The sequence below is a fragment of the Scomber scombrus genome, chromosome 15 (genome assembly GCF_963691925.1).
Source record: "Scomber scombrus chromosome 15, fScoSco1.1, whole genome shotgun sequence".
In the NCBI taxonomy this organism is placed as follows: domain Eukaryota; kingdom Metazoa; phylum Chordata; class Actinopteri; order Scombriformes; family Scombridae; genus Scomber; species Scomber scombrus.
Window position 1 is genome coordinate 3317206 of NC_084984.1, and position 16315 is coordinate 3333520.

The 16315-nt window shown below is 41.7% G+C and overlaps 1 protein-coding gene across 1 annotated transcript; it reads right to left on the reverse strand.

The window, feature by feature from the left end:
• Window positions 1-273: 273 nt before the first annotated feature.
• rfx3 (regulatory factor X, 3 (influences HLA class II expression)) lies at window positions 274-15790 on the reverse strand. Its single transcript, XM_062434101.1, has 17 exons — window positions 15699-15790; window positions 11057-11169; window positions 10831-10919; window positions 9634-9892; window positions 7841-7915; window positions 7364-7545; window positions 7018-7137; window positions 6794-6918; window positions 6564-6679; window positions 5593-5708; window positions 5278-5432; window positions 5075-5172; window positions 4751-4900; window positions 4399-4607; window positions 4149-4302; window positions 3953-3995; window positions 274-3801 (listed from the first exon to the last, which is right to left on the reverse strand). Exons 2-17 carry the CDS (start codon window positions 11162-11164, stop codon window positions 3521-3523), a joined length of 2280 nt encoding a protein of 759 aa, XP_062290085.1. The 5' UTR covers window positions 11165-11169; window positions 15699-15790; the 3' UTR covers window positions 274-3520.
• Between the last annotated feature and the right edge of the window lie 525 nt (window positions 15791-16315).

Sequence of the window (16315 nt, forward strand, 5' to 3'; positions counted from 1 at the left end):
AATCTCAATTTTAAAAGACACTGAGAAATAAAGTACAATTGTGTTGGCAGCATTAACATCAGTCCAGTGTTAACCAGGCAGGCTTTGAGATGCAGAAAGCTAAAACTGTCTGGCACGAAAAGTGTATGTAAAGTAAAAAAAAAAAAAGAAAAGAAAAAAAGACAGTTTCTTGCAGCACATGTAGGCGTGCAAGACCAGAAAGCACATTTGACCCTAAAGCACATAATTAAGATTAAAAGAAAAACATTTTATAAGCCATTTTCACTTAAAAGGCTCAAAAATAATACAAGTTACCATCTACAGTGTTGTAGTTACTTATATGACAAGGGAGCTGAGATTGAAATGTAAAAAAAGAAAAAGAAAAGCTAGAGGAAAGAAAGAAAAAGTATCCTGTAAAACCTTCATTTGTAACCAGTGCACTCTACCCAGATTTACGACGCATTTAAACATTTTAACTTACAAAGAGAACCCCATCACTTTTTACAACTGCATTTTTAAAATTTCAGTGCGCGTTGGGAGTCAGTTAAGAGAGGCGTAGCTCATTTTTCGCAGTCATGTGAACCCAGACTGATGTGAGGGGTCTAGAGAAACTATAAGAAATGATCTAGGGCTTAAGTTTTTGTATCCATCTCTTTTTATTGGATATTTTTTTATTACTTTCTCAGTTTTCTCCCAACTTGCCGTCAACAGTTTTATACCAAGAGTCAGGGATTAAATCTCTCATGCAAATTAATTATGGTCACAGACTGATGTAAACAAGATGCCTCCGATCGTAAACTATCAGCTACTTAAAGTTCATCGACCTTTTCATGCAGACTTTTCAAACTGTCCTTGAACCATGTACAGTAACAGGAAAGCTAGATTTGTGTTTTTAAGTGTGTGTGCTCAATTTCTACAACTCCACACACATCACAAACTAAGGCTAGTTTGTGATGTGTACCGTACGCTGTGGTTTTGGGCTTGTCAGATGCCCCAGAGTGTGATGTGTCCAAAGACCCACTAACCCAAATGACATGCAGTATTTGCACATTCCCACCCTCCTTCACTGTCAAGCACATTTTCTACACAGGCACATACCCTAGATTAAAGAGAAAATGGCAAAAATCCAGTGTACTGCTAGTATCTAAAGGATTTTTTTGACTATTGATATGCCTAAAAAGGACTGATTACAGCAAATACAGTGCCAACCCTTTTTAAAAACAAACCCTTAATCAACCTTCATACATGACTTAGAAAGAAAGAAAAAACTAAAAATCTCCCAGTCCTTCTGTACAGTAGGTCTGCTCTTTGCAGTGGTAGAATTAATGATTCATTATCATTACCCATCATGACATATGCATAAGCATCTAGGCCGAAACGTAACACAATAAATATCAATAAATAAACATTTATGCAGAGAAATGTTGCAGACCATTTGAAAAACAAAAAAAGGGTTTAACAACAAAAAAAATTTTCATGACAAATTTTCCTATTCAGAGGATTAATCTCAATATTCTCCACAACATAGGTTAAAACAGTTCAAGTATAGACGTAGTCTAATGAATCAGAAGTTAGTCCCCATGCCGTCCCCCATTTCACAGTCTATGAACTAATTACATAGGAGCTACCAAAAGAAACAATCACATAGAAACAATCAGGTCAACCACATAAAAAGCAACAAATATATGTAGTGTATCATCATTATATATACTATACATATATATCTATATATCTCTTTGAATATCAGAAAATATCTACTTTTGGTCCACTGTACAAAGATGATCGTTCAACAGGGAACAAAGGATGAAGCAATTTATGGGCTAAAAACGGAAATGAAAATGTAATCAGAGGTGAGAGAAAAGCAAAGCAGATTTTCTCTATCGCGTTGAGATTTGTGCAGTACAGTGGTGTGTGTGCAATAAGGTTTGGACAGACTGTGCTGCACGCGTCAAAAGGGCTGGCACCACTGGTTTGAGGTAGGGTGACTGATGGATGTGTTCCAACACATACACACAAGCACGCAGACACACACACACACACACATAAAAACACAGTGCAGACCAATGCATCCACACATACACACACACACGCATACACACATTTCACCCAATATCGAAGGCTAATGCAAGAATAGGCCTCAAGAGGGCAGAGTGAGGGCAGGAGCAAGGCTAAAGACCGTGATTCTGATAAGTAAGAAGCTTAGTAGAGCTGATCCAGAGAAACAACAACAGGTGTGTCTGTGCCTGCATCCCTTAGTCTCAACACTGATGAGCCAGCCCAAATCCAGCCACGAGTCACCAGAAAGCCAAATCTGTGGCTGGGACAATGCAGAGGGGCTGTGGGCTCTCTACACCACACAGTCAGGACTACAAGGACAGCTGCATTTAAGGATAAGGCACTATGATAAAGCCGAGGTACATTAAATCCCTGACATTCCTTCTGCTCTGCAACATGGCACTGTGGGACAGGAAACAGCTCTTGGGTGGCCCAAATGGCTCACTCTCAGCTTCCTCTTGTTGGTTTGTTTTTGGTCCTTTCACGAACTTAAAAAGTTTTCATTAAGACAGAAACTGCGAAAAACAGGGGAATGTGTCCAGTACGTTGTTTTCAAGATTACAGCTCATCACATTAACCACACTACAGAGCATCTAAAATGAACAAAGGCAAGCGTTATGCACGGAGTGCATAGAAAAGCTAACATTGAGGAAGAGGTTTTGTACAGCCAGTCTTCTCAATCTCATTTCTATTTACAGAAGTAGCAGCACAGATATTACTTTCAGGGTTTCTTTTTCTGTGGCTAAAAGCTATAAGTGGTTTTCAGTGGGTGGCTACCATATCATTTTTTCAAAACAGAACAGACAAAACTGCCCCATGATCCTTTTTCAAATGTCATACATACAGCTACATACAATACTCAAAATATTTTTGTTCAGCCAAAAGTTTATCAGCAGTTCGAATGCATGTTTACATAAATCATACTAAAATAACTGGAGATTTAAACAAATAAAACACAATGATAGCACCATGAGTTTTGGGTAATACCAATTCAAAGTACAGCAAAACTATGTACAATAGGCAAAGCTCTTGAGTCAATCGATGCTCCACTGGGACTAGTGACATGGATTTGAGCTCTGAGACATCAGTAGTTTGAAGAAGTTTAACTTTCCTTCATGATAAACTCCGTCGGTATAGACAGACAGATGCGGTAAGTCATGTCTAACCAGGGAACATTTAACGGGTCAAATTAGTCCTTTTCCTCCACGTCCCTTCCACCAGCTGCCGCATGTTAATAGAGCACAGACTCACGGGATGACACCACATCCAGAATATAAGCAGTCAGACACGGACAGCACATCTCGGCCAAAGTATCATCATTTCAGCACTCCTCCACTGACCAGGCTGGATGGTGTGAGGAGAGCGTGTCCACACCAGTGCAGACAGAGACAATGCATGAAACAGACGGAAACATCTAGACTTACAGAGAGAAAGATATGTGGAGAGTGAGAAGGCGAAAACAGGCCAGACAAGGTCAGACGTGCCCTCAAACAGAGGCGTAGGTGTTTCCTGTGGCGCTGCAGTGGCGGATGGTCGGAGTACCGGCAGAGGGGGTTAGGATGTGCTCGGAGTGGTCTTGCTGGGGCTGGGGCAACGAGTGGAGGACACCTGGCTGGACGACCCCGACGACAGGGTGAGATCCGTCCTCAAGCGCCCCGACCTGAATCACCTGGATCACCTCATGCTCTGACTTCTCCCGTTTAGCAAGAGGTTCCCCGGATTCCTCCGTGTCGTCTTCTAAATCGCTGTCCATCCCACTCGTTTCATCTAGACAGGAAGAAGCCACAAAAACACTGTCACTAAGCCCAAACACACTCCACTGCTCTGGTCTGTGCATGTCAATACTTGGTTATGAGCTGTCATTTTGCTTTTTTCTCTAGCATATATACATTTATGCTTTATACATTTTGCCACATACCTTTATCAATGTTACTGAGAGATAAGGTGTTCAGGCTGTCAAACTGAAAACAGAGACAAAAATCACAGTTAGATGAGCCATTAGTATTTCACATTGTTTCACGGTTTTATAATCAAAATAAGAAACTTCTCTTCTATAAAAAGGCCAAACAGAGATCATTTCATATGACAGAACACATAAGATGCCACAGTTTTACCTCCCCCATGACACCAATGGGTGTCTCTCCAGTAGCTTGGGCCACACGATGCTCGACAAGGTAAAACATGTACTCGTCATACAGCAGGCGGATCAGATGGAAAGAACCAAAGCTGGCAGCACTGCGCAGGGTCAGGTCCCTTATCACCATAGAACTGATGGAAACACACACGCACAAAAAAAACAAACAAAGTAAGTGTCTTTGCTTCTTCAATGATGCAGCACACTCACAGACGTGTTTCTTTGCAGACCTGTAGAAGGACCACTTGAGCAGGAACTGTCGAGCCGCCCGGGGGAAGCTGGGCCGATGCTCGTAGGGCTTGAGCACTTGAGTGACCACGTTGTCCAGCCAGGCTGCCCATTGCTCCAGAGAGCTTTGCTGCTGTAGCGTGGCCTTGAAGTCCTGCTCCAAGTGCTGAACCACTCCCTCCTCACACTGACACACCCATGATGCCTGCTCCTATACACCAACATGAAGACAGAGCAGCAGGTTCACACTTGTACAGTGAAAGTGAAAGTACAGAAATATATCACATGAATCAGAGTACACATATAAAAAGCATCACAGCTGCATCATAGCGAAACACAAAGACCTGTTCTGACCTGTACGTTGGCAAAGTCAACACGGTTGAGATCACTCAGCATCTGGTTGATCTGTGACGTGTTTTGCAACACGGCACGTGCCGCCTGAGCCAGGTGGTTCAGAGATGTGTATCTGCGCAGTGTTTGCGCAAAGGCACTAACAGCGGCAATCTATGAAAAGAATGCACACAGAAGCCCAGGTATTATCTACTTTAACCTTTCAAAACACACAGTAAAACTATATACTCGTGTATTAATTACATGTTTTAGAAACAGTAACAGGCGACTTTTCTTTGCAGCATTTTGCAAAGGTCGACTCGGTATTAAGGCTGTAAGGCTGTTTACCTTAGTCTGGATCATTCTCTGTGAAATGGCATTCATGGCATTATTGAGCCAACCTTCCAGGCTTTTGGCAAAGTTGCGAATGGCTTGAGTCAAGGCACCTAAAAATATAAAAACAAGGAAAACCAAAAACAAAAATTGATGACATAACAAGCATTAACACAGCAAACAAGTAAACATGAGAGGTGTCTATGACTGTGGCTCACTGGGAATGGGTCTCAGGACATCAGGAATGAGGATCTCCACAAGGGACTGGTACATTAGGTGGTCACAGGTGCTCATCCATTTGAGCACAGCCTCGTTTCTGCACAGCGCCAGCAGCTGTGAACGGGGGAGCCGCGCTTCAATCTCACTTATGCTGCTGCAGAATGAACAGAAAGATGCCTTTGAAATCAGATTATCATGAAATGAATTAAGTTGAAACTTTTACAGGTTAAATGTAAGTTTTATGTCTTTTTGGTAAAACAGTAACAGATCTCAGCAAAGAAAACAAATGTATTTTTTCTCTCGCTTGACCTCACCTGTTTTCTGTTACAGTGGCACCCTCTACAGAGTCAGGGGGAGAATAACGCCAGAATGTTTGCCACAGCTTCTCAATTAGACTGAACTGGAGGTTGACAACCACATCCAGGATAGCCTGAGACGAAAGCAGAGAATAAACACAAACAGTGAATTATTTTTCATATTACTTTCTAAAAAGAAAGAGAGAGGTCGGTAGATTATTCAGAGAAACCAGCATATTGTCAAATGTCAATTTTCACTGTGGTGAGAGGTGCAACTTAAATTCTATTCACCTCCACTGTATTGAAGCAGCAGGATAAATATTATACATGGACATCTATAGAGCTTGACCCGTCAACCTCAAACTGTATTGTTAGGCAGCACTAGGAGTGTGTTTCTTTGTAATTTGGGTGAATTCCCCCTTTAAACATAACAACAGTGTAGACACTTTCTAATTTTGTGTGGATGACCTGATCCTTACTTTTCCAGACACTGGGAGACTTGTGATTGAAAACTTCACAAGATAAAGAGAAAATTCTGTTCCAAAATGCCAGCGGCTGGCATTTACGAATCTCTGTCGCTATAAACACACATGACCTTTCCCAAAGTTTTCACACTCTTCTCTCTTTCCACACTTTTCTCATTAAAGGTAGCTTAAATAAGATTAAACAACTAAATTGCCATCATGATAGATGCAGGTAGATTAAGGCATATATACTTATTGAGGGGAAAAACATGGACTAGACTGTAAAGGAGAATGAGAATCTTACAAAAAAAAAAGAAGGGGGAATTGATTTTGTGGGTGGTGAAACAGCTCAGTATGAAAATGTACATATTGATGATGATGTATCAATGAATGCCACAATATTGAAGTGGATTACTTAGCTTTCTTTAAACACTGAGGAGGGACATGACCCCCCCCCCCCCCTGTTCTCCCTGTGTAAGAGTGCTGTGATTAGTTTGGAAATGAAAATAATGCACTTTATCTCACCTCACAGTGCTCTCTGTAAAGAGATTGGAGAGCTTTAACATCCTCTGGGCTGATGTTCTCTGTATTGCTCTGTCCGAGGTCCAGCTCTACAAAGTCAGGGAGTGCCCGCGATGCATCTGTTGGGGTGAAAAGAAACTTACATGGCAACTATGGAATAATCTCAAAAACACCATGTAAATATTAAGTGCATTCCACGTGTTTTGGGTTTTATAGACATTAAAGTTGCTGACCTAGGAACTGCTGGTGGTGCTGGCTCTGTGCAATGACTGTCTGCTCTGCTGCACCAGGATGGTTCTGGCCTCCACCTGAGAAATTCTCCCCAGAGCCAGCATCAAACTTCTGCACTGGCTTGAACCTGAAATCACATGGCTCACTTCATTATCTATAAACACTATGCCTCGGGTCACAGAAAGTACTTTATGTCTGTGTGCATGCCTGGCTGTGTGTGTTTTACCTCTGCTTCTGCTGAACAGGTTGCTGTCTGAGGGCCATATACTGCATGTCTTCTTGAAGTCTATTTAGCGGGGAATCTGGTTTCACACGTATACCATAGTAATGATATTTGGAGTTCCCTCTGCAAGGCAAAAAAAAAAAAGTGAACACACACTAAGCAGGTGAGGTGTACAAAAAAAGTCACACTCATATAAAATTGTTTGAACAGGTTAAAAGAACTTATGAGGCTTTAGTAGATCAGGATTGAGGTAGATGATAACAGTAAGATGAGGACCATGCAAGCATACTGCAATTAGATGAAAAATGACAACTTTTCCTTACTTAACGAAAAGCTCAAAAAAGCTAACCTTGTCCCGAGGCGCCTTGTACGGAGTCCCATGAAGATGGAGCGGATGAGTTTGCCAAAAGAGGCTGCATTTACAGGGTCCAGTTTCTGCTCCTGGCAGTGGCGCAGATAATGATTGTAGAGGGTGGATCGTGGTAGGCTTACGCCCTCTGCTGTCTCATAATTGTCCAACAGCCACTGGAGCTACAGGGGGAACACATGTTTTACTAAAGACATTCAAACGCTGTTGCACGCAACCTGTGTGGAAAGATCTCAGACCGACAGTTTTTAATCTGGATGCTGCAGCATGACAGCTCTGCTAAAGCACTTCTAAAGCAGCCAGTGAATTTAAAGCAATAATAATTAAAACCAGCAACAAAAACGGCAAACACCACTCCAAACTGAAATGTACAGAAAGTTGAGAGGCAGAACAGCAAGAGGGTGAGTTTGGCAAAAGCTAAGGTAAAGCGAAGGCAGGCATTTGTAAAAAGCAACTTACATGGCTGTTGAGCAGCGAGCTTCTCTGACTGGATAAACCCTCAGATTTTTGGAGCGTCTCAATCGCCATTTCAATCTGATAAACCACGAAGCACAGGACAACAAAATGTAAGAGGTGGAAATAAAAAACAAAAGCAGGAAGTGATGTAGAAAACATTAGTAACAAAAAATAAAGCAACTGTAGAAAAAGATCCCAAAGCAAGCACCACTAAACCCAAGCAGAGCAGGTCAACCTGTCGTTTCAGGAACATCTTCGCCTAGTTAAGAAACATACTGCAGGATCAACTTAGTACATCAGTAATGGATAGCTGGCAGACGCCCATCCCTACCAGACACCACTAACACATATCCTTCTTTAACAATTATCATGTACCAACAAAACATGACATAGGGCAACAAAATGCAGCGTTTTTCTGTGTATTTCTAGCAAATTAGCACTGTGCTTTTCAGTGAGATTTAACACTTCACTACTTTAAATACTGATCAAAACTCTATTCAAGTGAGGAGCGTTATACTGAGGTTATTCCTCCGTAGTAAATAATCCAGAATTAGCATCTATGTGGCTGTCAAGTTAGTATAACAGAAAAAAGGTGATTTACAAAGTGAGATATACATTAATTAGAAAATGTGTCATTGTCTCTTATGAAAGGATTGCTGATGTCAAATAAATGACAAGAGTTATTATTATATTTATATTATATTATATATCCCTAGGGGCTGCATCACTGGTTTCAATCAGGTCACCACTTTGATATTTCTTTTCTTTCTTTTTTTTTTTTTCTTTTTAAAAAATCATACTGCTGGAGCCATTTATCTTTTATCAAGCTCATCACTTAGTCTAGACAAGGATAAGCTGTTTTTTTTTTTTTTTTACTTGGGCAGTTAAAATGCACTTAAACCCTTGCACACATTTCTTTTTAACATGAAATGATTTCTCCTTTCGTGTAGTTTTTATTGAATGTTTTAAAATCTCTAGTCTACCATGACTGACATCCTCATAATGTAATGTCAGTCACCCCATCATCTGTATCATTATGGTGAACTGTTTGAAAATGTCTAATGGAACGTTCAGAATGTAGTAAGAGAGCGAGGCTCTTGTGCTGTGTGTGCGGCACTCTGTCCAATGCAGGACTCTGGTGAGGAGGGGGTGAGTCTGTTAAGCTGTTTTGTCTTTGATAAACTCAAGAAGCACATTCCCTGACTATTCCCCCTCTCCTTTATATACTTGTTTCTAAGTTCTTAACTCCATCTTTCTTCTACACCAAAGAGTGGATATAACAGAGAGATGAAATCGGGGGTGGAGACAAAGAAACCCAGCATTACTTGAACATTAAATAATTAGGGTTACAGTGTGAACATTTTTGGCAGTAGTTTGATCACTATAGAGACTTGGGCCAAGCCTACGCAGCACACTGCATACATCAGCAAGGATAATTACCACAGATAAAACAGACTGCCTCATACTAAAGCTGTTTTTCTACTACTATTATTTGACATGAAGTGTGTACAGTGAGTACATACTGAAATCCTGCAAACATGACTGCCACAATAGAGTTTATAAACAGAACTCTGCTAAAGACATGTGTGTCCTACATTTTGGGGTAAAAACTAGTGCGTAGATCAATAAAGTATAGAGACAGACATGGCAAACTAATAGCAGTGTGGTGCTAACAGAGAGGAAGTAGAAGTTACTACAAACTACAGCATAGACTTGGTCAGACGGTCTATCAACACACAAAAGCAGGCAGGCAAAGGCAGGTGAAAAACCCAATTAGTGGGTGCTAAGCCACTTACAGTAGCTGGGGAAGCTCGTGCCGTCTGGGTGGCAGGGTGCGGTCCAGCGTTGTCCATGAGGTAGGCCCCAGAACTGCTGCTGATTACCTGACCCCCTGCCAGGCCCATGCTCATTCCTCCACTGCCCCCTCCTCCGTTGTTGGTCATGCCGTGAGACGTCACCACAGTGGACACTTGTGATGAGCTGCCCTGTGTGTCAAAGTAGCTCCCGCCACTGTTCTGGCTATACAGCTGGGGCTCTGAGTACGAGTAGGTTCTTCTGTTCAGAGGAGAGGTTAGAGGTCAGTCGATGAGCCCAAACTGATCGAGACAATAACACTGAGAGAAAAAAAAACACAGTCTAAAGTTTCAAACAGCTGCACTTTCTCTCTTTAGTCCAAGTATGGTTTCTTAATGATCCAAGATACTTGTTGAGCCCATACGGTTATAATGAAACACGAGAGGGTCTGCTTTCATTGTTATTTCCTGTAAATATCCTCATAATGAAGACAATCAAAAATGTATTAAATTTTTTATACTGTAATCCTCATAAGAATCCTGCTCTGTATGTGCAGTGATTGTTTTCAATGTAACATAAAATACCAGAAATCACAGAAAATAAGACAATACTATTTTTGTGTAATCCTTTAAATGTTCAAACATAATGTTGACACATGCCTGGTACTCTCTGGTAACAGTTTGGTGTATGTATGATTTTGTATTTCTACGTACTTTGATGGTTATTATTATTATTATTGTTATAAAACTAGGTGGTATGAGTGTTTCCCCCAGGTACTGAGGTCACACACACACACACACACACACACACACACACACACACACACACAGTGTTTTTGTGTGTCTCTACATACACTGATTTGTGTGTGTGTGTATCGCAGTAGGACAAACACAGCTTGGGCTTGTTAGTGGTGTGTGTATGTAGCCCTGTTCCTCAGAGCCTGGGGAGCGTCAGCACTTAAAAGACAGGCCTACTTCTGGTCATGTTCAGGTGACTGAGCACAATCAAACACACGACGGCACCCTCATCAGAAAAGAAAAACAAACACAAAAAAACGAACCCAGTCCCACCAACATCATGTGCTTGTGACATGAATGATGGTGTGAAGAGACTTAAGAGGAGGCAGAACAGCCTGCAGAGACGTCATGCTAATATCTGTGAAGGGGTGTAAGAGCGGGCTGCGTAACAGACTGACTCACATGTTGCCATTGGTGTAGACGCCACTGTTTTCCTCCACATACTGCACCTGTGCTGGGTAAACATGCTGAACCTGTTGAACAGTCTGGGCCTGGCGAGACAAATTGAGTCGTAAATTTGTTATTAAGAAATACACCAACAGATACGAATATAAATGAATGCAGGTGCAGCATGCAGACTTGTGCGGGAACATCGAGACTTAACGACAAACACACAGGCTGGATGTACCTGTTGCTGGACAGGCACCTGCTGGGTGGAGCCGGTAGGCTGGACAGGCACAGTGGTCTGAAGAGGGACAGTGGAGGTGGAGTCAGCGCCTGCTTCAGGGGTCTGCATGGCGCCTAATTAACACAAAGAAAACACCAACTTCATGGAGCTGAAAACCAACAACACTCTCAACATACTGGCCACACTGGCAAAGCAGCTTTTTAATTCAGTGACAATAACACAATGTAAATACATCTTGAGCTGACACTTGTATTGTATTAAAGATTGATAACTTACTTTACCAAAGTGTTAATCTATTAATACATTCTTCCTTTAATTAACAACAGTTACTTTTTTAACAGCAAATATGGTGAAATATTCATAAAATCAGAGACATCATCGTGTAATAACTTCACTCGATCTTAAATAAGTTTCCAGAGCAAGCATTTAATAACAAAAAGGCACATTTATCATATTACATGAAAATAAACTCAATAATTATCCACATGATTGGGTTAGCCCAGGACATAAAATATGCCTAAATCAGGTACTAGTCGAGGCACAACAGAAAACACGAGGTTTCATCAGACTTCTATCTGTTTTTCCCAAATCAATGCTACTAAAGCTGCTCTAGAGCAACTGTACCCGAGCACCTGTTTCTGCCTTGTGGTACTCAATGTACTGAGAGCCTCATGCATCAGTGACACATGGTCTTGTCTCCATGTTCACAGCCATAAAAGAAGTTAATATTTAACCAACTCCAAATAGATGCTGCTTTTCGTCGCTCTGTCAGTTCCCACTTTTACAGGTTTAACGTTACCTGAGACAAAGTCCTGGACCAATACTGAGGAAAACACACTGAGTACAGCGGACAAGGTTCCTGAATTTTAAGTTTCATCAGAGATTTCAGAGCATGTTTACGGTGCTTTCTAACACAAGACTGCAGTAAACTATTTTTAAGAGCAGGATAATAGTGAGAAGAGACACTGAGGCTGAACCTGTGTTTGTGTGTTAATAATAGTATGGCTACATCACCCCGTTCGTTCCAGGGGAAGGCCGCCACCTCCTCCCCATCACAGTTTCCATGAACAAGCCTCTCTTGGTTAATTAACCTGGGTTTCCTAACAGCTTCGACTCTCTCCGGGGACAGTCTGCTTCTTCCCTTATCTTCAACATCATACTGGCTTGTTGAAGGCTATCATTTTATTTGTGCTTGGGTGACTAACCTCAAAGTTGGACTACAAAGCTGAGTCAGTCTTTCGTGGCGCGTTGAGTATAAAGATATAGAAAAAAAAAATCTGCATTTTTTTGAAACATACAGGGGCACTGAGATTCATTAACACAAAGCCTTCTCTTATCAGCTTGGCTATTTTAAACACCTCTGGGGGGGGGGGGGGGGGTATGTATATATACTATCGCTGTCAGACATGTCTGCAGGCTGTTGCTAGAGAGGCTGCAGTCTGGCTTCTGGAAAAATAAACCACTATCCAGTTTATATTCTGTGTTTTGACACGTACATTATGACAATCAATCCCTCCCCCCCCCTCCAAAAAAAAAAAGCATAATTAACACGAATAATTAACATACTGCAGCATGCAAGCTACTCATTTACCCTGAAGTGTGAAAGCCACTGGATGCAGGCTACCAAAGGGATAAAAATGTCAAACTGTAGCCATCAGCTCACCACATCCCAACGCTAAAAAAAAATGAATAAAAAAAGGACTGGTCAAGAGAGGAGGAGAGGAGGATGTAGACTTCCACAGTGCAGCTCCAGAGCCAAAGTACATGGCCCCAACTGAGCCCACCTAATCAAGGAAAAGAGCCCCTGCATCACAACACTCTTGTTGCCCCCCCCCCCCAAAAACACACACACACACACACACACTCTCTCTAACACACCTCCTGCCTCACCATTCAGGCACTCCCTTGTGGCCCACTTAAATGCTGTGCTCCACTGAGCAAGTGCAAGCCCTACAAAGACACAGAGGAACAAAAGCCACCAAGGAGGACAACAATTCGCCCTGCGTTTTCTCCCCTCTATTCCTCTACGTTAAGATGCAACACATAGTAAAAGAGTGCAAATGTGTCACAGAATGCACAGAATAATCCTCTGCCTGTCTGATAACCATTTGTGACGACGATGAAAGTGTGATGCTCCAAGTTAAGAAATGAGAGGTGCCGAAGAGTACACCATACGTACAATTTCTCCCTCTCGCACATGTGCAGTAGCCCAAGGCAAGACTGGAGTGTAAGATCAGGCACAGGTACAGCAGGAGAAAGAGGAGAGGGAGATCCAATTGGGGGGCTGAACTGGAGGACATGCAAACAACACAGTTCTGGGGGGGGGGGGGGGGGGGGGTTGACTTCAAAAACATTGCATCAGTATACAAAAATCAAAATGATCAAAGCTAGTGTTCAACATTTAATTAGATTGTATGTCATGACAGGGCCACTGCAACCAGATGTGCCAAAATGTCTTGAAACACAAGTTACCCCCCCCCCCCCCCCCCCCCCCCCTGATATTATTGAAAAAGTGAGCATTTTAAAGTCTCCCCTTTCATCAGCAATATACATTATTGTTGGAAGGCTGGGGCAAATAAACAATAACATGTTGTATTCTGCTAAGCCGTGAAAATGGATGACTGAATAATTGAATTAATCAGCCCCTCTTTAAGTGATTGGAAATGCAACAGGATCCAGGCAGCAGGTGGCATGGTACTATTTCTGCCCTACTGGACTACAGGTAAGTGGTAACATGATCTGATAACTAGCAGTTCCCTACATCCTGTTTAATGTGTGTTTGTGTGTGTGTGTGTGTGTGTGTGTGTGTGTGTGTGTGTGTGTGTGTGTGTGTGTGTGTGTGTGTGTGTGAAAGAGAGAGAGTATATATAGGGGTAATAATCTGTGCATGACCTATTTTGGGTTGTATATCCCAATAGATCAATATATTTATATTATTTTGACTTTGTCTATGTGTAAAAATCAGACCACTGGTATTTTATCCTAATTGGTTTTCAATCAATCAGGCGCTGACAGATACTGTTGATGCCTGTGTGCATATCAGTGGGAGGTATTTCCTGTACAGAGGCCTTACTGCAGGAACAGATAGGACTCATGATTCACAACTCAACATAAGATTTAAAAAAAAAAAGGGAAACAAATTCGAGGGATGACGATGGACAATCAGTGTTTATTCACTGCTTTGTCCTTCTTTATCGGACACAGACACATAGCTGGTCAGAAGTCCCATCACTACTGGTGGTGGTGGTGCACCTGCCCTCCACTCAACTCTCCTCTCTCTCTCTCTCACACACTCACTCTCACACACACACACACACGTTCTCTCCCCAAATGGGAATCAGAGGTCGCAGCTGCACAGGAGACCCAATGGACCCAAAAATAATTGTGATGCAACATTAAGAAACCAAGTCTCTACTTATATGACCCACCCACCCACAGGATTGATGCAAGTTTTTCATTAAATTGTGAGGAGGACAGGACATTATTATTTATTACATTATTATTAAAACAGATGTGACAGAATGTTTTTACTCAATTCATTCAATGTGAATCTAAAACAAACATGACACAATATGAAGATGTTAACTAAGCATCTTCACCTGAACAGCGACATGCTGGATTGGAAACTCTCCTTGTTACCTTTACATGCACACACAGGGAAATACACGCACACTTATAACACACACAAAAATACAACATTTGACAGAGTATTTTTGTCAGTGGTAGATCATTTTGCAGTGTACCTGTATTGCAGAAGGGGTGGATAAACCTTGACGTTTACAAGCCCAGTTTGCAGACTAATGAAATGATTCGGGATAAAATGGGGTAATAACATTAAGGTATTTTAATGTTAGCCGAGCAGGTGTTTTCTCCTCAAAGCTGTCTACTACAAAACTTAGCTTTGTGTTATCAGATAGCTTATCATAGCCATCTAATGCCACAAAGAGGGCAGCTGGAAAGCTAGCGAAGCTATCTTGCTCCCTAAGACAAAAGGGAAAGTAATGGCTTAGCTATTGTCAATAGCAGTTAGTGCATGGAAAGCTAGCTTATAGCATCTTCCACTGCAGATCCACGCTATTGATTTTTGCTTTACCGACAAGATTTTAACCACCCGAAACCCAAACTTGCTAAATCAACGCAACATTAGCCAAAAACAGGGGTACCAACAGGCATTGTAGGAAGGCAACCCTGGCGTTAGCAACTTAGCAACAACAGACACCTGCTCCTGCTCCAGCTGACCAGCTAGCTTCAGTGACTAGCACAGACCTCTGCTACCACTCAGCACAGTAAGTTTAAACAAATACGTGCTAAACCTGCTTTTTTTGCCCGTCAAACTGAACACATCTACCACGAAGCACCCAGTCGGAGAACACAAAGCAATATTTCTAGTTAGCTGAGCATGACCTCTCACAGCTGTGGGTAACGTTACCTACAGTCAACGTTAGCAAGCAGGCTAACACGTTACAAAGAAACACCCTCGCTAGCAAACTACCCCCAGCTATCCACCGAGCCCTCATTCACCAGCAGACAAAACATTAACCGGAGCAGTTAATATCTCCTTTATAAAATAATCCCGTGAAACAAGAAAGGATTTTATTTCAGGCTACAAAAAAAATATATATATGAAAAAATGTATTCAAACCTGAGCTGTGGACTGGTTGATGAATATGAGGATGGTGGAGGAGGTGGTAATGATGGAGCGAGAGGTTGTTGTTGGTGGGTTACAGTCGCCAGGACTACGGTGACTATGGCGCTGCCTCACTGGGCAACAGTTGCTATAAAACTCACCGGGCAGGTGGGAGGAGATTAAAGCGCACTCAATTCAGCATGAACGGAAATAAAATCACATTGATATACGTTAGATTGATAGAAGATAGAATATATGTTAACGGTTGGGCGCACGTGCAATTAGATGTATTAAGAGATGTTAACGGTTGGGCGCACGTGCAATTAGATGTATTAAGACTTTCAGCACGTCACACATGAAAACATGTTAATAAGGTTGAAATAGAGTCAGATTTTTTATTTTTTTATTTTCCAGATGCAAGACAACGCCTTGACCTAAGTCCTACTTTTTGACATATCTCACAGGTGCCTCATTCTAACAATCCAATTTCCCCCCAAATTTCTCAATCAGTTTGTTCCTAATTAATAACCGGGTCAATGACGTATAAGGATTTTCAACAACTCAATTTTATAATAATAAAAACAAGCATATCTAATGCAGTAGTTCAAACATTCAGAATGTTGTGTACCTGA

Coding starts and splice junctions, on each gene's coding strand:
- rfx3 (XM_062434101.1), bottom strand. CDS start 11,164: ATGCAGACCCCTGAAGCAGGCGCTGACTCCACCTCCACTGTCCCTCTT. Junction 9,893..10,830: donor GTCTACACCAATGGCAACAT/GTGAGTCAGTCT, acceptor TCCTCTGAACAG/AAGAACCTACTCGTACTCAG. Junction 6,919..7,017: donor CCTGTTCAGCAGAAGCAGAG/GTAAAACACACA, acceptor ATGTGATTTCAG/GTTCAAGCCAGTGCAGAAGT.